General features: G+C 45.0%; 2 protein-coding genes across 17 annotated transcripts in view; both read right to left on the reverse strand.

The window, feature by feature from the left end:
* The window catches only part of LOC118361416 (peregrin-like), a 68,156-nt gene extending 61,328 nt beyond the window's left edge, over positions 1–6,828 (reverse strand). Inside the window, exons 1-3 of the mRNA XM_052517170.1 lie at positions 6,456–6,828; positions 4,431–5,218; positions 3,488–3,525 (exon numbers count right to left, since the gene is read on the reverse strand). Of these exons, the coding sequence (XP_052373130.1) occupies positions 3,488–3,525; positions 4,431–5,173 (781 nt within the window). The 5' untranslated portion in view covers positions 5,174–5,218; positions 6,456–6,828. The remainder of the gene's footprint in view (positions 1–3,487; positions 3,526–4,430; positions 5,219–6,455) is intronic.
* A 1,682-nt stretch (positions 6,829–8,510) lies between these two features.
* Positions 8,511–23,643, reverse strand: part of LOC118361415 (serine/threonine-protein kinase WNK2-like) — a 119,328-nt gene continuing 104,195 nt past the window's right edge. For 7 of the 16 annotated variants that reach the window (XM_035741329.2, XM_052517179.1, XM_035741328.2 and 4 more), the window contains 13 exons: positions 23,099–23,269; positions 21,023–21,074; positions 20,333–20,431; positions 19,168–20,024; positions 18,829–18,874; positions 18,632–18,696; positions 17,780–18,393; positions 17,295–17,518; positions 16,813–17,028; positions 16,013–16,111; positions 14,544–14,588; positions 13,599–13,897; positions 8,511–13,441 (listed from right to left, as the gene is read on the reverse strand). In XM_035741329.2, the coding sequence (XP_035597222.1) occupies positions 13,118–13,441; positions 13,599–13,897; positions 14,544–14,588; positions 16,013–16,111; positions 16,813–17,028; positions 17,295–17,518; positions 17,780–18,393; positions 18,632–18,696; positions 18,829–18,874; positions 19,168–20,024; positions 20,333–20,431; positions 21,023–21,074; positions 23,099–23,269 (3,111 nt within the window). In that variant the 3' untranslated portion in view covers positions 8,511–13,117. Of the gene's footprint in view, positions 13,442–13,598; positions 13,898–14,543; positions 14,589–16,012; positions 16,112–16,812; positions 17,029–17,294; positions 17,519–17,779; positions 18,394–18,631; positions 18,697–18,828; positions 18,875–19,167; positions 20,025–20,332; positions 20,432–21,022; positions 21,075–23,098; positions 23,270–23,643 lie in introns of those variants that run through there. The other 9 variants (XM_035741332.2, XM_035741331.2, XM_035741334.2 and 6 more) reach the window with 9 other exon arrangements.

The raw sequence follows: 23,643 nt of genomic DNA on the forward strand, positions 1-23,643 counted from the left end.
TACTGTGACTGACTGACCTGTATTAGGATGAGTACTGTGACTGACCTGTCGTAGGATGAGTGTCGTATGGTACTGTGACTGACATGAGGTAGGATGAGTGTCGTGTGGTACTGTGACTGCCTGACCTGTAGTAGGATGAGTACTGTGACTGACCTGTAGTAGGATGAGTGTCGTGTAGTACTGTGACTGACCTGTTGCAGGATGAGTGTCGTGTGGTACTGTTACTGACTGACCTGTAGTAGGATGAGTGTCGTGTGTTACTGCGAATGACTGACCTGTAGAAGGATGAGTGTCGTGTGGTACTGTGACTGACCTGTAGAAGGACGAGAGTCGTGTGGTACTGTGACTGACATGAAGACGGATGAGTGTCGTATGGTACTGTGACTGACCTGAGGTAGGATGAGTGTCATGTGGTACTGTGAATGACCTGTAGTAGGATGAGTGTCGTGTGGTACTGTGACTGACCTGTAGTAGGATGAGTGTCATGTGGTACTGTGACTGACCTGTAGTAGGATGAGTGTTGTGTGGTACTGTGACTGACTGACCTGTAGTAGGATGAGTGTCATGTGTTACTGTGACTGACTGACCTGTAGTAGGATGAGTGTCGTGTGGGACTGTGAATGACTTGCAGTAGGATGAGTGTCGTGTGGTACTGTGACTGACCTGAGGTAGGATGAGTGTCGTGTGGTACTATGACTGACCTGTAGTAGGATGAGTGTCTTGTGGGACTGTGAATGACTTGCAGTAGGATGAGTGTTGTGTGGTACTGTGACTGACCTGAGGTAGGATGAGTGTCGTGTGGTACTGTGACTGACCTGTAGTAGGATGAGTGTCGTGTGGTACTGTGACTGACCTGTAGTAGGATGAGTTTCGTGTAGTACTGTGAATGACATGTAGTAGGATGAGTATCATGTGGTACTGTGACTGACTGACCTGTAGTAGGATGAGTGTCGTGTGGTACTGTGACTGACCTGTAGGTAGGATGAGTAGGACCTGTAGTAGGATGAGTGTCGTGTGGTACTGTGACTGACCTGTAGTAGGATGAGTGTCATGTGGTACTGTGACTGACCTGTAGTAGGATGAGTGTCGTGTGGTACTGTGACTGACCTGTAGGTAGGATGAGTGTCGTGTGGTACTGTGACTGAATGACTGACCTGTAGTAGGATGAGTGTGTGTGGTACTGTGACTGACCTGTAGAAGGATGAGTGTCGTGTGGTACTGTGACTGACCTGTAGTAGGATGAGTGTCATGTGGTACTGTGACTGACCTGTAGTAGGATGAGTGTCGTGTGGTACTGTGACTGACCTGTAGTAGGATGAGTGTAGTGTGGTACTGGACTGACCTGTAGTAGGATGACGTGTGGTACCTGACCTGTAGGATGAGTGTCATGTGGTACTGTGACTGACCTGTAGTAGGATGAGTGTCATGTGGTACTGTGACTGACCTGTAGTAGGATGAGTGTCGTGTGGTACTGTGACTGACTGACCTGTAGTAGGATGAGTGTCATGTGGTACTGTGACTGACCTGTAGTAGGATGAGTGTCGTGTGGTACTGTGACTGACCTGTAGTAGGATGAGTGTCTGTGTGGTACTGTGACTGACCTGTAGTAGGATGAGTGGTGTGTGGTACTGTGACTGACCTGACGTGTGGTACTGTGACTGACCTGTAGAAGGATGAGTGTCGTGTGGTACTGTGACTGACCTGTAGTAGGATGAGTGTCGTGTGGTACTGTGACTGACCTGACCTGTGTCGTGTGGTACTGTGACTGACCATGTAGAAGGATGAGTGTCGTATGGTACTGTGACTGACCTGAGTAGGATGAGTGTCGTGTGGTACTGACTGACTGACCTGTAGTAGGATGAGTGTCGTGTGGTACTGTGACTGACCTGTAGTAGGATGAGTGTAGGTGTACTGTGACTGACCTGTGTAGGATGAGTGTCTGTGACTGACCTGTAGTAGGATGAGTGTCGTGTGTACTGTACTGTAGTAGGATGACTGTGACTGACCTGTAGTAGGATGAGTGTCGTGTGGTACTGTGACTGACCTGAGGTAGGATGAGTGTCATGTGGTACTGTGACTGACTGACCTGTAGTAGGATGAGTGCCGTGTGGTACTGTGACTGACCTGTAGTAGGATGAGTGTCGTGTGGTACTGTGACTGACCTGTAGTAGGATGAGTGTCGTGTGTTACTGTTACTGACTTGTAGTAGGATGAGTGTCGTGTGGTACTGTGACTGACTGACCTGTAGTGGGATGAGTGTCGTGTGGTACTGTTACTGACTGACCTGTAGAAGGATGAGTGTCGTGTGGTACTGCGACTGACCTGTAGAAGAATGAGTGTCGTGTGGTACTGTGACTGACCTGTAGTAGGATGACTGTGTACTGTGACTGACCTGTAGTAGGATGAGTGTCGTGTGGTACTGTGACTGACCTGTAGTAGGATGAGTGTCATGTGGTACTGTGACTGACTGACCTGTAGTAGGATGAGTGTCATGTGGTACTGTGACTGACCTGTAGTAGGATGAGTGTCGTGTGGTACTGTGACTGACCTGTAGTAGGATGAGTGTCGTGTGTACTGTGACTGACCTGTAGTAGGATGAGTGTCGTGTGGTACTGTGACTGACCTGTAGGATGAGTGTCATGTGGTACTGTGACTGACTGACCTGTAGAAGGATGAGTGTGTGTGTGGTACTGTGACTGACTGACCTGTAGTAGGATGAGTGTCGTGTGGTACTGTGGTGACCTAGGATGAGTGTCTGGTACTGTGACTGACTGACCTGTAGTAGGATGAGTGTCGTGTGGTACTGTGACTGACCTGTAGTAGATGATGAGTGTACTGTGTGACCTGTAGTAGGATGTGTCTGTACTGTGACTGTGTAGTAGGATGAGTGTTGTGTGGTACTGTGACTGACTGACCTGTAGTAGGATGAGTGTCATGTGGTACTGTGACTGACTGACCTGTAGTAGGATGAGTGTCGTGTGGTACTGTGACTGACCTGTAGAAGGATGAGTGTCATGTGGTACTGTGTGACTGACCTGTAGTAGGATGAGTGTCGTGTGGTACTGTGACTGTAGTAGGATGAGTGTCGTGGTGTGCTGTGAGCTGTAGAAGATGAGTGTGTGTGGTACTGTGACTGACATGTAGTAGGATGAGTGGATGGTGACTGTGACTGACCTGAGGTAGGATGAGTGTCATGTGGTACTGTGAATGACATGTAGTAGGATGAGTGTCATGTGGTACTGTGACTGACTGACCTGTAGTAGGATGAGTGTCGTGTGGTACTGTGACTGACCTGTAGGTAGGATGAGTGTCGTGTGGTACTGTGACTGACCTGTAGTAGGATGAGTGTCGTGTGGTACTGTGACTGACCTGAGGTAGGATGAGTGTCATGTGGTACTGTGACTGACTGACCTGTAGTAGGATGAGTGCCATGTAGTACTGTGACTGACCTGTAGAAGGATGAGTGTAGTGTGGTACTGTGACTGACCTGTCGTAGGATGAGTGTCGTGAGGTACTGTGACTGACCTGTAGAAGGATGAGAGTGTGTGGTACTGTGACTGACCTGAAGAAGGATGAGTGTCGTATGGTACTGTGACTGACCTGAGGTAGGATGAGTGTCATGTGGTACTGTGACTGACTGACCTGTAGTAGGATGAGTGTCGTGTGGTACTGTGACTGACCTGTAGTAGGATGAGTGGATGTGTGGTACTGTGACTGACCTGTAGTAGGATGAGTGTGTAGGATGAGTGTCTGGTACGACTGACCTGTCGTAGGATGAGTGTCGTGTGTTACTGCGAATGACTGACGTGTAGAAGGATGAGTGGTGTGTGGTACTGTGACTGACGTGTAGAAGGACGAGAGTCGTGTGGTATTGTGACTGACATGAAGAAGGATGAGTGTCGTATGGTACTGTGACTGACCTGAGGCAGGATGAGTGTCATGGGGTACTGTGAATGACCTGTAGTAGGATGAGTGTCGTGTGGTACTGTGACTGACCTGTAGTAGGATGAGTGTCGTGTGGTACTGTGACTGACCTGTAGTAGGATGAGTGTCGTGTGGTACTGTGACTGACCTGTAGTAGGATGAGTGTTGTGTGGTACTGTGACTGACCTTTAGTAGGAGGAATGTCTTGTGGTACTGTGACTGACTGACCTGTAGTAGGATGAGTTTCGTGTGGTACTGTGACTGACTGACCTGTAGTAGGATGAGTGTCATGTGGTACTGTGACTGACCTGTAGAAGGATGAGTGTCGTGTGGTACTGTGACTGACTGACCTGTAGTAGGATGAGTGTCATGTGGTACTGTGACTGACCTGTAGAAGGATGAGTGTCGTGTGGTACTGTTACTGACTGACCTGTAGAAGGATGAGTGTCGTGTGGTACTGTGGCTGACCTGTAGTAGGATGAGTGTCGTGTGGTACTGTGACTGACCTGTAGTAGGAGGAATGTCTTGTGGGTGCATCAGGCCTCTCTTGGTCTAGCTCTCTGTATACCACCTCAGGCAGTTTGACCACCGGGCCACAGGAAGCACTTTGGTGGTGCGATGATACCTCCTTCTTCTTCTCTTTACTCTTGTGCTTCCCAAACTTAGATGTGGCCTTCCCTGCGTTAGCAGCAGGGGTGTCATGCCTGTCCTTGCCGTTGCCATCTGCCTCACTCCCTCCTCCCCCGCTTTCTCCCCCATTACACGCCCCTCCCCCACATCCCCCTCCACCTGAGGATGGAGGGTCTTCGGCCCCGCTGTCGTCCTCCGACACCACGTCAATGTTCTCAAAGATGCTGATGCGGTGGATGCGTCCATGGATCTCCAGCTCCACCATGCGCTGGGCCTGGGCATAGGTCATCGTCTCCCTGCCTGGGGAGTGGGAGCGCTCAGACCGGTTAGGACTCCCCGGGGTGTTCGCTCCCTGCCCGCCCAGCCCCAGCCCACCTCCCTTTCCCACCCCTCCCTCTCCGTCCCCAACCAGGGACACTCGAGGGGGGCGCCCCTTCCTCTTCTTCTGGGGCATGGCCTGCGCAGGCGTTGGGTTGTCATGGTCGTAGTGGTAGAGATGGTACTCGATGCCGCTGTAGCTCTTGTAGACCTTGCGACAGGTCTTCACGGGGCACTCGTAAGGGGGCTTGGTGGCCCGGAGGTTGTGGCAGAAAGTCTTCACATCAAAGTCCAGCCCCATTGTGCAGATGGCCACTGCTGGGACAGGAGCTGTTCAAGCTTACATCTGAGACACACAGAGACAGATAGACAGAGGGAGAGAGGAGGGGAGATGATGCACCCTGATGTAAACGTTGCACCAATTTATTTTTGCCATCTCTGACTCCAACATTATTGAAACACAGACATGCCAGTGGGTAGTATTATGTCCATAAAGTAATCAGTCTATGTTGGAAACAATACAGAATGTGTCCATTGCCTTCAGCCCTTTGAAATCCTAAAAGCTATGCCATGTTGTCTTGCATATTTCAAGGAAACAAGACCGTCAACAGCAGGCACGTGGCTGGAGAACTGTCAACTTTACCATGGCACAGCTGCATCCATTTTTCTTGCTAGTTTTAATTATTGCAAATTACATTTTACTTGCAATATTGCTCATCATACCACTTACTTTTCAAATGAAACAGATTTCAATCTTAAACTGAAGACAAAAGAAAGGTAGTTAGACAGCTCGATTTGACAGCCGTTTGGAATGTTGGATTACAGATAACAGTTGCATTTCAAGGTTGATTCAACCAGAAGCTGTCTATCAATCAAAAAGCAAACTTCTAAAAACCTGGACATAGACTCCACTCTCACGGTAATACAAATATTTACCTAAGGTTCCATATACAACTATGGAAAAGTAATCAACCTAATCTCTTTTTGTTTGTTTAGCCCATGATTTGGATAGCGCAATCTCATGACATGTTCCATTCACTTGCTCAAAGATCCAAGGAATGTGTTGCAGCTATTTGTAGCAACTAGCTTGCAACTATTGTTGGGAGTTTTCAGCAAAATGATACTTTTGTATCTATAGAAGCCTGAGAAACATTGTAACCAATCGTATAGGTCGAGGTGATGCATTGTAACAGACAGCTCCAGTTATGGGACACATTCAGCTTGCTACAATGTTTCCCTCCACAATGTTTAGACCTCACCCTGATCAGCCACTACAATATAACACTCTGTGGTCACCTGATCGCTATCTATTCATGTAACTAAATAAACGTACAGTTCTACATTCACTACTAGGGAAAGAAAGATAAATAGACAATCATTATGATAAGGTGGCACTCAGAATCCTGGGTCTTCGTATCTTGCTAAAGGATCTGAAACGATTCGAAAAGCAAATTGTAACAAAAATCAAAGCACAAATAATTACAATTTACAAAATTCATAAAATACCTTACGGATTTAAGCCTATTTATCTGTAGACACCACGAATACATAGCCAATCTAGCTCTGGATTAATAAACACTTACTACTCAGGGCTCCTGGAAGCTAGGGTGCTGCAAAATGTCTCACTCCAACTCGGTAAATGGGACGATTGCAGATCGATGTATTAATCCTATAAAACCCAATCTGATGATGAGAAATGTGTGGGAAATGGTTTAAAAACAACACAATATCCTAGTTATTTCATTGTTATGGTATTAATTCAGGAACTCCAACGAACAAAAGCGGCAGCCACTGCTGTACGCCATAGACGCGTGTGGGCACTTTCGTCAAATAGAGTATTTGTTCTTAGGTGCTTTTGTCGAAATAAGGGCCTAATTTCGATGTGTACCATTATTTTGTGTTTGAGGAAGATGCCATTTTGAAACTCGTTGGACGCCTAGTCAAGTGGCGTCACATTTTCACCATTAAAAGGTAATTCGCTTCCTTTTGTTGTTCTTTTTCTATGTGGCGAATCTAATGATCCGTTTCGCAACTCTTAATATACATATGGATAAATGTGCACTTTAAAGAATGTCCAAAGACGAAAAACATGGGGATAAAATAGGCTGTATTACATTTTATTAACACGTCTATGATCATGTTTTTTTTTTACATTTCGTATTTATTTGTGTCATTTGCGAATCTGCCAATATGGAAACGTGAATCATAAAAGGAGGGTTTGCGCCATAAATTTGAATATGAAAAATCATAGATCAGTTCACACGTTCCTGATAGTTTTGAAATTGATTATTTGATCAGTCGAGCCTGGCAAAGGGACATTATTTATTAATAGGATAAGTAATCCTTCTCACCCCCCTAAAAGATTTAGATGCACTATTGTAAAGTGGCTGTTCCACTGGATGTCATAAGGTGAATGCACCAATTTGTAAATCGCTCTGGATAAGAGCGTCTGCTAAATGACTTAAATGTAATTAAATATCATAGTGCTACAGTCAAATAGGTACTGAACAAAAATATAAATGCAACAATTTCAAAGAATTTACTGAGTTACAGTTCATTGAAGGAAATTAGTCAAATTAAATAAATGAATTAGGCCCTAATCTATGTATTTAACATGACTGGGCAGGGGCACAGCCATGGGTGGGGGGGAGGGTATAGGCCCACCCACTTAGGAGCCAGGTCCACCCACTGGGGAGCCAGGCCCAGCAAATCATAATGAGTTTTTCACAACAAAAGGGCGTTGTCACAACCAGAAATACTCAGCAGCTTTTTGTTCAGTATACATTTTCATTTTCATTGTTAGGTTAGATTACTCGTTGGATATTACTACATTGTCGGAACTAGAAGCACACGCATTTCGCTACACTCACATTAACATCTGCTAACCATGTGTATGTGACAAATAAAATGTGATTTTGATTTGGTCACTATAGGCTATGTCTTTTGGAAAATATGTTTATTATAGGCTCCCGAGTGGCGCAGCAGTCTAAGGCACTGCATCTCAGTGCTAGAGGTGTCACTAATATACAGACGCTGGTTTGATTTCAGGCTGTATCATAACCAGCCGTGTTTAGGAGTCCCATAGGGCGGTGCACAATTGGCCCAGTGTTGTCTGGATTTGGCTGTCATTGTAAATGCTTGTTCTTAACTGACTTGCCTAATTAAATAAAAATAAGGCCAATCATATATACATTACAGTAATTTTACACTTATAAAATAGTAATGTTGTAATGTAGGCCAAATGTAATAACTGTAATTTTATCATGGCGCTTAATACCATAATAATAAGTCAGGCTGTCAAAAAGTGGAGGTGGGCTGAATTTTCACTGGAGGACCATTTCAAAATCAGACTTTTCTGGAGAAAAGATATTTAGGAATTGAAATATTTAACATCAGGAATGGTTTCCACGATGCAGAGAGAAAGGGTTGTGTCAGTTGGACAAACCTGGGGAAAAAAGCAATGTCCATAATATAGTGCACTTTCCCCAATAAAGTGTTAATGGAGGTTAAGAAGGGAACCCAATAACTGATCGCATCTGTACAGAAATATGGGTTAATTCTTTAATCTTTACAAAAAAATAGCATGAGAGATATTAAATAGATCTAGATTATTGAGTAACAAAGGAGAGACATCAACATCAAGCACAAAATTATATTTATTTCTCTTTAAACATGTACAGTCTGTGATGAGTGCGCTGACTGGGTTGGTAAGGTAATCTAGTGATACATAGCAGGCAGAAGCAATCCGACACAGAGCTTTAGTGCAAGCCTTCCACAATTACAGGCATATTCAATGAGGCAATGTTACTCAGAACTGATAGAAATGCAATGATCAGAACATGCATTATTCTCTATTCCTCAGAGAACCACATCTGCTCTATACGATCAGTTTCTATGGATCTGAATGTTGCCTCCCAGTGAATATTCGAACAGAGTTATTTCCAAATCTGCTCACTAAGTGTAACAGACAGGGAGGTGTAGCAGTAATGTCAGATACAACTAGTAACAGAGAACAGAAATCTCTTACTACTGCAAGTATTTCACCAAAGCAGACAACTCTGCATTATATCCTATAAAAAGTCCAATTCAAACTGAATTGATGGAATAATATACACCGACGTGAAATCCCAAAACAGCTAAACAAAATATATTAATGACAGGAAAACTGTACAATTCACAGCTTGGCAGGACTGGGGTGCTGCAACCTTTCACTGGTGTGGTGGTGGCTGTGACATTTCTAAATGGCTGTATAGTAATGATAATCACGGCTGTATGGAAAATAACAGACATGCTCTTCAGTGGTCAGGAGGATAAGGGGCGGGAAGGTTAACCTCATTATGTATAGGTGTGTTGGAACTGATATTATGGGCTAGTTAGAGCACTGGGCATGTTGTGCAAATCAAGTATCCATCTGGAGTTTACATGCTTAATTCTGAACAGAGAAATCAAACACTCAAAACAATACAGAAAAGCAAGGATATCATCAATAACCACCTAGGAAATGATACATCATTTATTCATTTCAACAAGGCAATATAATAACACTGAACATGAACATAATCTCATTGAGAAAACAACTCACCCTCTGACAAAGGTTTTATTACTGGAGGGACTCCACTGTATCATCATGTGTGCAGATAAAACACACATCAACTCCCCTTTCATACTTACAGTGGATCCACCTCAGACACACTAGCAGCATCAAAATCAAGCTTAGAAACATAAAATGGCAATAATTTAGACAAGTAAATAATAACTGGTGATTGCACTAAATAAATCCCATAATGTGCCCAATAAAAGGAGAACCATGTTCTTGCCCCAACAGAAAATATTTAGCAGTTGTAACTGCTGTTATCGTTTTCAATGTGATTTGTAACTTAGGTTCAACTAAACGGCAACAAAAGAAACTAGCTCCTGTTGCAGGTTCCTGGGTAAGGCTTGTGGGAAGGCCGCTACGAAAGCTAGGTGGATAGGTGAAATTGCACTAAGTCTTGCTTGGCAAACCTGCCTCTGCTACATTCTGAGCTGGACACTACGGGTTCCCCTCATTCTATAAATATAGAATGAAAATTAAATTGGTCCACCCACTGGGGAACGCTAATTCTAAGAATTCTAACTATGCCTAGGACACTACCCACTGCCCAATGAGAGAGCTTTGACTTTTAAAAATTGTTCATCAACTGTCTGTTCCCACAGGGTAACTGTACATTTCACCTCTATGGCGTTCTAAATGTCACAGGGGTGGGGAGTAAACAAAGATTAAAAACATGATTTTATTACTTGAATAAAAGCATATACTGTGTTAATAGTGCAGTGCTACAAGGGCATTCAATTGTAAACCAAGAAAAAAATAAAAATAAGACACAAAGCCACCGCAAAATAAAATCTCTCGGTTGCGGAAAGAAAATGCGGACAGAAAAATCAATGTTCAAGGCACTACACTCCTTCAGAGAACTTCACTTTAAAATACAGGTCTCCTGCCCTATCATCTTAAACCATTGAATTTTGGTTTCTAATGTAGTGTTTTAAGGTTGACAAAACATTAGTAAACAATAAAAATCAATCTGAAAACATGACTACTTATCGTTTATGATGGATTTGGTGAAAACATCACATTTGTGACCGCTGATATTATAAAGTATGGCTGTGAGTTTAGACAAGGCCAAAGCTAAAAGCAGTTGGTACTCAGACACACACAGAACATTTATACTGTACACACGTATACATACACACAGGAAAACTCCCGGTGCTGTATAAAGTATATTGACACGCACACTGGATATTTACAAGCTCACAGGCTATTTACACGTGTGTTGCTCTTTAATAAAGCATCAAACCACAATCTGAGAAGAGTGGAGCAGAATTATCCTGCATATAGAAACACTGGAGGGGGTGAGTAGTACAGTCAAGTAGGGACCAGATGCTCCAACACATAAGAGTCGTTCCATGTCATTTCAGCAAGCCATGACACCCACCATCCCAGATTGTTCTGAAATACGTTCTATAGTTAGAAACCAATAAGATTAGCATACCCGCAACACTATTTTGTTAATAAAAAATGATCTCTGAGAAATTAAGCAAATTAGCCTTTTTAAATTGATGGGATTCACATAATATTCAATACATATAGTTCCCAACATCCGATTTGGACCAAACTTCTACCTATCATTGAGTAAGACGTGAGGAATCCAATAACATGGTCACCCACAGACCCCCCCACACCAATCTCACCCCAACAAGTAAACAGTATCAGTTCTCTATGTCTGACAAGTAGTATGGAGCTGCGGCTTGGATTATTGCTTTTTCATCCCATGTAATGTATTCCTTGTGAATCTGTTCAGAGAAATTAGCCATTGAAGTAGCTTGTATTACTTACCACAAATTGTGAAAGTACCAGCATTTTCCCACTAGATGCCGCTGTTCCTGCTACTGCCATACCCTTTATCAATTTTGCTGGTTTCTTGTGTTTATTAAATGGATCACAACATTTTCTTTTGCAACTTTGGGTAGAACAAAAACAGCTCATGATGAAAATAGATTGTGTGGTCATCCTTCAAGCCAGTCCTCCATGAAAGCAATTCAGTTTGTCCTTCTCTTAGAAACCTAATGCTTCAACCTATAACTCTTCTTGAATAGTCCAACAAATGGCAGCCCCCTGAGAGGCCTGTCCTTATGGTGCAATATGAAGACTTTTCCTACAAGCCCAAAACTTGAGAAACTGGCTGGTGATGCAAATGTGACAATCCTAATAAAATATTAAACCATTGCACTTGTATGTTAAAAAATAATACTTTTAGAAAACATCTCTATGTAGTGTGATAAGTGACATTTACCATTACAACCCAACACCATACAATTGCAAAACACTATGCAAAACACTATGCATAGTGCAAAACACTATGTTTAGGACTTTCACCATTAAAGACCATTCGAGACCATGACATTGAAACCATTACATTGCATTGGTGAATGCACCAATTTGTAAGTCGCTCTGGATAAGAGCGTCTGCTAAATGACTTAAATGTAATTAGAACCGCTGTAGCCTAATGATTTGCTTGTTCAACCGGAATGACCTAACTAATCTTAAACGTTTTTTTAACAGAATAAACCACACATAGAGGGGCTGTTTCCTGGACACAGATTAAGAGAAGGACAAACAATTACATTAATGGAGGACTTTGCTTGAATTGTGAGGATTTCCATACAATTTATTTTCATCATGAGCAAAAGCTATTGGTTTTCTACAAAAAGTTACAAAGAAAATGTTGTGATCCATTTAATAAAAGACAAGAGACCAGCAAAATTGATTAAAGGGTGTGGCAGTAGCAGAAACAGTGGCATCTAGTGGGAAAAACAGAGTACTTTCACACTAAATCGATGGTAAATGGGGCGGCAGGTAACCTAGTGGTTATAGCGTTGGGCCAGTAACCGAAAGGATCCCCAAGCTGACGAGGTAAAAATCTGTTGGTCTGAACAAGGCAGTTAACCCACTGTTCCCCAGTAGGCCGTCAATGTAAATAAGATTTTGTTCTTAACTGACTTGCCTCATTAAGTAAAGGTTAAATGTAAAAAAAAAAGGAATATAAAATTCAAATAATGCAAGAGACTTCAAAAGGCTAATTTCTGTGAAAAGGGGAAAAAACTGTCACCAGATTTACATGGGTCCGTGGGTGGCTTTTGATAATTTTATTGTATACCACGTCTTACTAATTCTCATGAAGAATTATGGTCCAAATCGGATGTTAGGTACTATTTTTATTGAAGATTATATGAATCATATACATTTAAAATGGCACATTTTTGTGCAATTAGCTTAATTTCTCAGAGATCAAATTATATCTCAAAAAACATTTTATCAGGTTTCTAACTACAGAAAATATTTCAGCACAATCAGATGGTGTGTGTCGAAATCATCTTTCTTGTGCATTGAGGTGGAATGACCCATAAGCCATTTGTTGGAGCATTTAATTGTGTGGGCCCTACTTTACTCTATTTTTCAGCCCATCACTCTATTAAAAGTTTTTAAGAGTTTGATTTCGTTACAATTGTAACCCTGGAGTGAGAACCAGGGGGGACAGAGTGGAGTTAGGATAGCAACACAGGATTAGTTCAAACGTGTTAGTCTTGCAGTCCTGATGTTAGTGTGCTGGGATAGAGGGGAACATCTGGGGGCAGTCTGTTGAACATCAGGGGCGATGGGGTAAGATAGGGGTTTAGTGGGTGCAGGGAGGTGCTAGTTGTCACTTTAGGTAATTCTGGTGTTGGGGATGTTCTCAGGGCTGTGCAGGGTCAGGGGGTAGGCCTGCACCCCTGGGTTGGCCATGGTGGGGTAGGGCATCCCTCCCGCTGCCCCCATCATCCCCACAGGGCTGGGCATACCAGACCACTGCTGGGGGTATAGGGGGCCGGGCACCACCCCTCCGTAGGGGCCCGCTGGTACCATGTACCCGGGCTGGAGCATGGCAGAGGGGTTGGAGCTCAGGGCAGTGGGCATGGCTGGGCCTAAAGCAGCTGTCAGCGGGCACGACAAACGCAGCTGGAACTTATTTGGAGGGATGGGACATCTCACCTGGAAGAACCAGAGGGGATGTTTAACATTACACGGACTTCTGTCAACTGATTTTCACATGATCAGGTAAAGAGAGCGAGAAGGGATACAACTCCCAAAAGTGTTTCAGACTGGTGATAGTCTTTAAACTTTTGATGTGTTTCTCTGTGCCAGTTACCTCCTGCGTGGCTCCTCCCAGGGGCGCGGCTAGACCCTCCAGGTCCTGCATGCGTCTCTGCTGTTTTATCTGGTTCAGAGAGGGCCGCGGCTGTGTGGCCGCCAGCGTCTCCTTCGTCCAATCATCTACCAGCTTGTGCAGGTCGTCCGTGAAAGTACCTGGTTTCTTGTTGTTGCTGTTGTTTGTCTGGGCCTGAGCTAGCACCGTCATTGGTTGAGGAGATGGCAAAGGATTGGGGACAGCTTCTGGCTGTTGCTGATTGGATGCCGTCTGAGTCGCACTGGCGCCGTGAGAAGACCCTAGAACACAGAAAGATTTGTAAACTCTGCCCAGTTAGACCCTTCCGATGGAATCGATTGGCTGCAGTTAGGCCTTTCACAGTTATCTATGGCACTTCAACCAGCCTCTATAGAGCCTGCATATTTATTCAAATATAAAACAGGTCAACTAAAAGTAGACCTTAAAATGTCACTTTGAGTGGTAATTGTTTTGTGGAGAAAGATCAGCTGACAAAAATGTGTATTTGACATGTGATCTCATTCAACTGGTCAGCAAATGTGTAGGTTCTCAAACCTAGCAGCCAAAGGATTACAGCATGGTTGAATCACAACAACCCACCCAACCAACCCCCTTCCACCACCACAGTAAGACAAACAGAAACCATTAATGCTAATACAAACAACCACACGTCACATTATTCAGCACTCAGACATTTAGGACAAACACCGCCATGCACTACCAAAAAAAACTAATAAAATAAATTCATGAAGGTGACACTCCTCGTGCAACAGAGCCCAAACAACACCTATCCAACAACACCTGGCATGTTTTTTTTCAGACTGCCAAACTCAACACGTGAATATAAACCAAGGCTGCTCATGCCAACAGAGAGAAAAAGAGAGAGTGAAGTAGACAGAGAAAGAAGAAAGTAAATAAGATAGTTACTACTACTGCGCTCTTTGCCTAGACATAGTCGTTTCAGTGTGGACCCTATAAGAAGGTAAAACAGCACAGAGACAGAAACAGTTAGGCCGGGACACACTGCAGGTCTGTGGACAAGCTGCTGAAAAGCCACACACAGCTATCAAATCAGTTAGGGAGAGAGACAAGAGGAAAAAAGGAGAGGAGGAGAAGGGGGTTTAAAATCAGTGAGAAGTAATGGGAGTGGGGGAAAGACTCTTTTAAATTGTGCTGTCCCTCCAAAAGAAAAGAAAATGTATGAGGCCTAGAAAACAAAGAGAAGCCTAGGCCCTGGGTATGCTGGTCCACAGTCCAGTACAGGGGGTTTGGTGAAGACCACAGTAAGGTGGGGCATGTCAACACTGTCATAGGTCACTCAGACCTTCCTATTATATGGTCCTAGTAACCCTGTCATGTCCTATTTTCATGTCTAGAACGTTCCTTTAAAAACGTACTTGGAATAAGTAATTGTTTCAGTAATACTTTCAATATTTCAGGCTCCTTTTACTTCAGTTTGTACATGGTATGTTAAACGTCACAATGGATGGCAATGTTGAAAGTAAAACTATACTGTTTGCATATAATCCTTTTAAATGAGTAGACGCACAAATTAGTGAATAATCCATGCTGTAAGTAGTAGAGTAACGAGATCCCTGAAGCTCATTTCTAAACATAGAACAGCTCATCTACCAGTAAGTACAAGAATACCTGTGAAACATAATAAAGGAACCCCAAAAATCTGAACCGAAGAGCACAGAGATACTATAGCCTGAGCACATCAGAGTCAGCGCATATCAAGACATGCAGGAGAAGGAGTAGACAGAAGTAGATCGTATTGATGATACGGCCTTTTTGCAGGAGCCAGTCTCCAACAGTGCCCTGACCCCCCGCCTGTCTGCACCATGCACGTCCTCCCAGTCCAAACATGAGAGACTGAGAAAGAGGCACCTCCTCTACCACAGCAAGCCTCTATGGAACCTGGCGGGGCTATCAGGGGAGAGCTGGCTTTCGTCTTGGTATACAGAGGGGTTGTAGACTTGAGCTGAAGCGCCTCACAATTAAGGAAGTGAGTAAATTAAAACACACATAGGATACAAAAGCTTTGGCGGACAAACACACTCGCTCAGGTTTCGGGTCTAGCATAGCCAATCTTTGGAGAAGACGAGCTTTATGACATACACTATGCTTTTGGAGTCTGTTTAAAGCCAGAAGCAGTGCACAAAGCGTTTGCATGGAGGGATGTCTAAACCCAGAACAACTTAGGGCTGAGGGGGAGAAAGCTACGAGGACATACAAAAAAGCTAACATATGTTTGTGTTGGGGGACACGGAGGGGAAGGAGGGGAGGATCCACTATCTAAAACACAAAAAAAACAGTCTGGTCGATAGAAGTGAAATAAAGAGAAGAGAGAGGGATGAGATGAGTGAGAAAAGTAGAAAATAACAAATACAAACAGATGGACAGAGACACGGGTCCACTGAGGAATCTAGCACGTGGTTTGCTACTAGATTTATAGGTCACTCTCTCTGATGTTTGGTGGTATACCGTCCAGCCTGTAAAAATTAATATAAGAGGGAAGAAGAGAAGAAACAAAGAGAGAAATACTTCTGTAAAAGTGCACAGAGACTTGGGATGAGAACCCCCCCACCATTAACAGCCGCAGCACCAGTATATAGGGTACAGTCACATGGGCTAAACCAGCACCAGGAGACAGCCCTCACATTCACTAAATGGACAAGTTATCACTATGCACTGGTCTAAGATCAGGTTACTTTCCCGAATTCATCCTGACCTTCACCATGAGGACTGTTAAACTGATCTGTGACCAGTGCTTGAAGACAGCTTCCATTCACACCTCAGAAGTCATGCAGTATCGTGGCGGTATTTTGGAAGAAACATGTGTGATGAGGGGCACCCCTTTTATATGTTTGCCTAAAAACATTAGCTTTCGATAGACTGACAATCATGACTTTTTTTTCAATGTGCCAGTTTCCACATCCCCTTATGAGACTAATGAGACCTCCGGTTTAGACACAACTTTGAATATTAGAGAGTTTAGAATTCTACAGCAGATTAAGCTGAGTTGTTGGTTGTTCCTCAGTACAAATGGGTGTTTGGTTGTATTTACATTTGGTATATTGCGTGAATCCTATGTGTGTGTTTGAAGCTTTACTAAGCACCAAATGTGTGTGGTACTCCTCACTGTGGACGTGTACTGTGTGTACTTGTCCTACATGCATGTGCGTGCAGGTACCTTGCCCTGGGCCTACGTGTGTGGCCACGCCTCCACCGTAGATGTTGTCAGAAGAGAACGAGCCCTTGAGAGAGCAGGGCTGCTGGGTCTGGACAAGCTCTGGGGCCTTGCCGGGCCGAGTGCCACTGGTACTGCTGCTGCCACTGGAGCGGGCCGAGCCGTCAGACACAATGGAGCTCTTAGCTGGAGAGCCAGACGAGCTCGGTGCGCTCTCACCTTCAGAGAGAAATACTGGATAAGCCACAGAAGCAGCTTTAGGGTGAATTGGTGATTCATTTCTTGTTATTACCACATTTCCAATCCTCCCAATCTTCCTCACTCAGTTCCCCTTTCTCAGGACAGCTCACAAACCCCTTTCTCTCTTCCATTCCCTCCCTCTCTCACAGAGACATGTCACTCTTTTCCTCCTCACCCCACCTTTCACTCTATCCACCACACACGCCTCCACCCTCTTCTCACCACTCTGACACATTTCCCCTCACCGGTGGTGGTGGTGGTATTCAGATTGTTTTTCAGCTGCTGCACCATGGGGTTGAGCAACTTGCCTGCCTTCAGCTTGTGTTTGCTGACCTTGCGTCTGCGGCCACTAGGGGGAGCAGCGTGCAACAGGCCTACACCAGGCGGCAGGGCTTTCCCCAGCTCTTTATACAGACGCTCTATCTCACTCCTCTGGAACGCCTGCAGCTCAGAGATCTCCTTCATGTGTCTAAGGAGAAAAAAGAGAGAGATTGAGAAAGGGAAAATCTGCATACTACAATGTATTCCATTTCTCTCTTTAACCGGGACAGGAACTGTCATTTATATTGTCTCGTACAATTTTAAAAGTTCACTAACTAGCAGTGTTTAATGGGATACACACCTATCCAGGGCTATGAAGGTTACAATGGTTAATAGTTTGCTATATATCAATGGGTTGACTTAGACCCTTTGTGTGTGTACGACTATGAATGCATATGTGTGTACATACTTCTCCCTCAGCCTCTGCAGCTCCTTCCTCATGTCCGCATCCTCAAACTCAGAGTCGTTGTCACTGCTGACGTATGATACATGGCCAGGTCCAGGCGGCAGGACGGTGTGGCCATTCGCTACCACGGATTGCCGGCTCGGCGAATCAGAGCTCTGCACACTGCTGCGGCCAGTGCGGCGCAGGAAGGCCACCGCCCTCTTCATGAGGTCACTTCCGCTGTGTTCCGGGAGGGCATGAGCCGGAGGCTTGTGGTGGGCAAGGGGAGGGGCTAAACTGCTGGTGTCCTCCTCCCCCGAGTCAGAGTCGAAGTGAAAGGAGTGGTTGGTGGCAGCATCAGCAGTGTGGGCACGTGGGAGCAGGCTGGGGGTGGCGATGGGGCTAGAGGCGGTGGTCTCCTGGTACAAGTCTGGAGGGGCTGAGTAGCGGTTACTACAGGGGGGTTTGGGGGCGTTTTCCGCACCCTCTTCAGCGGTCATCACTGAGAACCTACCCATGACCATACACCCCTGGTCTCGTGGGCTGCCCCCCTCGGCTGCGGCGCGAGAGCCCCCCGAACCATTGCGACTTCTGCCCTTCTCTAAACGACGGATGACGTCCGGAGGAGTGGGGATGATCTGGAGAAGGACATAGTGATCAAATAGAATCTGAATAAACTATATAAAATAAAAAAACTAGAGAGTAAACTGAATAATTCTCAATTAACTGATTTAATAGATCTAAATCTTGAGGACAAACAGTTACATAAAACGTGTTCACTTTAATCAAAGTCAAATGTAGTTTATTGAAGAGAGTTCGTATTCAGAATGTTTGTGTTTGTTTAAGTGAGAGGGATTAAAGTAGATGGATGGTTACCTGAAAGCGGCTCTTGGAGACATAGGAACTGGAACTGCCCACAAAGTCTCTCCTGTTCAACAATCCTTAACAAAATACAATTCAAAGTCAACATTTAAAAAGTAGGAATCACTTTGGGGGTTTATCCTAAATAGTACAAATGAATACTACACAATACATAATATAGCATATAAAATTGTGTTTGTGATGTAATTTACCTGCAGAGTCACTCAGTGTACCCAAACTATCAGTACGCTCAGGAATCTGAGGTTGAAAATGAGAAATAAATATTGAATGAAAAAAACTTGTGAATCAGTCTAGCCATTATCCTTCTATGACGCCTGCTTTGTCTAAACATATCGGCGCCCACACACACACACACCACTCAACCCACATCAGAGATCAAACTGCCAGGGGTGCAGTGTATAATTGACTATCTTGCCAGCAGCCCTGAGCTCTACTTCCACTGCTAAATGCAGTATCAGTCACACTAAAGGCCAGTGATTACATTCAATCGCTGAATCAATATTACACCAAGGATTCACACAAACACACACCCCTCCATCAGATAAAACGCTGCTGCTGCCCCAATCCGAATATCTGGTGGACACAGACACACAGTGCATCTTTACCAGCCCCCCTTCAGAGGTGGTCTGGCAGTCAGAGACAGGGGGAGAGCTGATCCCCTCTGTGTTGGAGCCCTGGAGGTCGAAGGCGGTGCTGGAGGGAGCAGATTGGGCATACTCCTGGTACAGCAGGTTCCTCAGCTTCTCATCCAGAGTCTTGATGGTACGGTCCACAAACTCCACCCTGGGCGGGCCCTCTCCATCAGACTCCCCCAGGCCGCAACCACCTCCACTCCCAGACCCCCCAGGTCCATCCTGCTGCTGGGACGCCTGGTGGGCGGGACTCTGGGGCTGTGATGGTGTTCTGGCTCCACCTCCTCCACCCACCATGCTTGGCATGGCATAGGGCTGCTGCAGGACCACTGGCTGGTGGGAGTCCAGGGGAGGGGGCGGGTCTCCTGACAGGCTGGCCTCCTGATTGGGTAGACATGAGGAAGTGCCACTCACCCCTTTATGTCCCGCCCCATTCACATCCAGGGACACAGGTGGGACAATGGGGCAGCATGGGATGTCTGTTACCATGGAGATGCAGGGTTCGCTGCCTGAAAGAGTGTCGTGGCGGCCCATGGCAGCAGTTGTAGCACTGGTGCTGGAGGGTTTGGTTCCAGAGGCCTGGGGCTGCTGAACTCTGGCCTTGCCTACGTTGGTGTCCTGAGACTGGGCAGAGCTTTGAGATGCAGAGGGGCCTGGAGTAGGGGGTGTGGTGGTCAGGGAAAGAACAGGAGTTGGGGCAGACACTGGCGGAGTAGTACTGCAACTGGACCTAGACAATGATGTGACAGGAGCCTCTGTAGGGGAGAGAGGTCAGAAGAGAAGGAGTTAAAGACTGGAGTCAAGGAGATGGATGTTCTGTTGGTGTGTTGCATCATCACTTGTCTTCCCCAATCAGAGCTCTGTCAGTTGGAGTGCAAAGCCTACCTTTCAGCACAGCCACTGCAGCGCTTGCATTACATAAGTGACCCTTACACACACATACAACACACACATTAGCTCAGACACACACAGACACTAATACACAGCTTTATTCACCCACTCTGCTGTGTGCACGTACGTTTGATTGTGTGTACGTGTGTGTATGGATGGTGTGTGTGTGCACCCTTGGTTGTAGAGGTGTCTGATGAAGTCCTCTCTCTGTCTGGCGTGGGCGTCTCGGCCACGGGGCAGATGATGAACCAGCGCTTCCCGGTGTGGAGGACTGCCAAGGACACAGACAAAGAAAAACGCTTATAGATACAGATCTAGTAGCAACAGTAAGATAGCTCTATAGAGAAAGACAGACATGCACTCTATTGCAGATGATCTACACATAGTGTGTACGAATTTGTGAGCATCTCTATCAAATTATGTTTAGAGGAAGAGAATGGGGGATAGAGAGATTGATTGGGGGAGACGCAAATATAGGACTGAGGGACGATAGGACAGAGATGTAAAAGGAAAGAGCGATTGAGAGCTAGAGAGATATGACCCAGTCATCCTCTAATCCTCCTCTCCATCACTCCTGACCACAATAACCTCCCAGAGCATACAAATCTACTGAGGCAGGAAATTTGCTGTGTCTGAGGTTCACCAGAGTCACAGAGAGGCTGTAATGTACTATGTAATGTATCTGTAGTGGGTTGGAGAGAAGATTGTATATTAGGGGTCGTGCAAGACCATTTGTTCCAACTTATCTGTTACATGCATCATTAAAACTAATTTGAAGACCATGATTAGTTTCTGTATCGATGTTACAGCTGGGCTAGAGCAAAAGCCTTCACCTTCACACCAGGAGGTAGCGAAGCCCTACCGTTCTGCTGGTACACAAGTTGTGGTGAATTAGGTGTAGCCGTCTTTGTACCCTAAAAAGGGAGAGAATTGTTAGAAATGGCTGGCACTCAAGAGTATTAATTGGAGACAATGAAGCTTGAAAGGGTTCTCTCAACAATGTCACTGTGTTGGCCCCGGCTGACAAATTAGGTTAGCCAAAAGTGTCCCATCAGCAACAACGTTTCTATTTTGGCAGTGGCTGTCCTGCTCACTAGAGGTCGACCGATTAATTAGGGCCGATTTCAAGTATTCATAACAATCGGAAATCTGTATTTTTGGACACCGATTTGGCCGATAAACAAAACTTTTTTTTTTCTTTTTTTTTACACACACCTTTATTTAACTTGGCAAGTCAGTTAAGAACACATTCTTATTTTCAATGACGGCCTAGGAACAGTGGGTTAACTGCCTCGTTCAGGGGCAGAACGACAGATTTTCATCTTGTCAGCTCGGGGGATATAATCTTGCAACCTTACAGTTAACTGGTCCAACGCTATAACCATCTGCCTCTCGTTGCACTCCACAAGGAGACTTTATTTTATTTATTTATCCGTTATTTTACCAGGTAAGCTGACTGAGAACACGTTCTCATTTGCAGCAACGACCTGGGGAATAGTTACAGGTGAGAGGAGGGGGATGAATGAGCCAATTGTAAACTGGGGATTATTAGGTGACCGTGATGGTTTGAGGGCCAGATTGGGAATTTAGCCAGGACACCCGGGGTTAACACCCCTACTCTTACGGATAGGGATCTTTAATGACCTCAGAGAGTCAGGACACCCGTTTAACGTCCCATCTGAAAGACGGCACCCTACACAGGGCAGTGTCAATCACTGCCCTGGGACATTGGGATATGTTTTAGACCAGAGGAAAGAGGGCCTCCTACTGGCCCTCCAACACCACTTCCAGCAGCATCTGGTCTCCCATCCAGGAACTGACCAGGACCAACCCTGCTTAGCTTCAGAAGCAAGCCAGCAGTGGTATGCAGGGTGGTATGCTGCTGGCAGACTGCCTTTTATGCGAATGCAGTAAGCCAAGGTAAGTTGATAGCTGATAGCATTAAACTTATCTTATAAAAATGGTTGATGATATTACTAGTTTATCTAGCGTGTCCTGCTTTGCACATAATCTGACTGCGCATACAAGTCTCTGACTGAGCGGTGGTAGGCAGCATCATCAGGCTTGTGCGTTTTGCCAGCAGCTCTTCGTTGTGCATCAAGCATTGCGCTGTTTATGACTTCAAGCCTGTCAACTCCTGAGATTAGGCTTGTGTAACCGATGTGAAATGGCTAGCTAGTTAGCGGGGTGCGCGCTAATAGCGTTTCAAACATCACTTGCTCTGAGACTTGGAGTGGTTGTTCCCCTTGCTCTGCATGGGTAACGCTGCTTCGAGGGTGGCTGTTGTCGTTGTGTTCCTGGTTGAAGCAAGGGGAGGGACGGAAGCTATACTGTTACACTGGCAATACTAAAGTGCCTATAAGAACATCCAATTGTCAAAGGTTAATGAAATATAAATGGTATAGAGGGAAATAGTCCTACAATAACTACAACCTAAAACTTCTTACCTGGGAATATTGAAGACTCATGTTAAAAGGATCCCCCAGCTTTCATATTTTCTCATGTTCTGAGCAAGGAACTTAAACGTTAGCTTTCTTACATGGTACATATTATATTGCACTTTACGTTCTTCTCCAACACTTTGTTTTTGCATTATTTAAACCAAATTGAACATGTTTCATTTATTTGAGGCTAAATTGATTTTATTTATGTATTATATTAAGTTAAAATAAGTGTTCATTCAGTATTGTTGTAATTGTCATTATTACAAATAAATAACAAAAATAAAATAAAATAAAAAAAATCGGCCGATTAATTGGTATCAATTGGCTTTTTTTTTTGGTCCTCCAATAATCGGAACCGGTGTTGAAAAATCATAATCGGTCGACCTCTACTGCTCACTAAGTAATCTTGAGTGTTGGACAATGCATCTGAGACTGGCCACCTGCATCTCTCCTCGATAACTCTGTTACTTCAAAATCCCTCTATCCCTCCTCACCTCTCCCCCCAGTATGACTGCTCCGTGGCTCTGCTGGGGACTGCCCACGTGGTCAGAAATCCTTTCCCCCTCCGTGTCCTCACTCAGCATGTCCTCAGCCTTGTCCACAATATCCTTTAACTGCTCTATAAACATCTCCTTCTCCAGGAGCAGGATGAAGTCATTCTCCACCTAACAGACAAAAATAGACACCATCCATCAATGTCAAATCCCCTGAAAAATGTATAATAAACAGTCCCGTCTGGACTGTCCTTCGATAAAAATTGTGCTAGGCCTTGGCGCAGCGGTCTAAGGCACTGCATCGCAGTGCTAGAGGCGTCACTACAGACCCTGGTTCATTCCCGAGCTGTATCACAACTGGCGGTGATCGGGAGTCCCATAGGGCTGCGTACAATTGGCCCAGCGGGTTAAGGAAGGGATTGTCTGGGGGGCTTTACTTGGCTCATTGCGTTCTAGCGACTCCTTGTGGCGGGCCGGGCGCCTGTAGGTTGACCTCGGTTGTCAGGTGAACGCTGGCTTCCGGGGTAAGCGGGCGGGTGTTAAGA

This window comes from Oncorhynchus keta, unplaced genomic scaffold (genome assembly GCF_023373465.1).
Source record: "Oncorhynchus keta strain PuntledgeMale-10-30-2019 unplaced genomic scaffold, Oket_V2 Un_scaffold_584_pilon_pilon, whole genome shotgun sequence".
Taxonomy (NCBI): domain Eukaryota; kingdom Metazoa; phylum Chordata; class Actinopteri; order Salmoniformes; family Salmonidae; genus Oncorhynchus; species Oncorhynchus keta.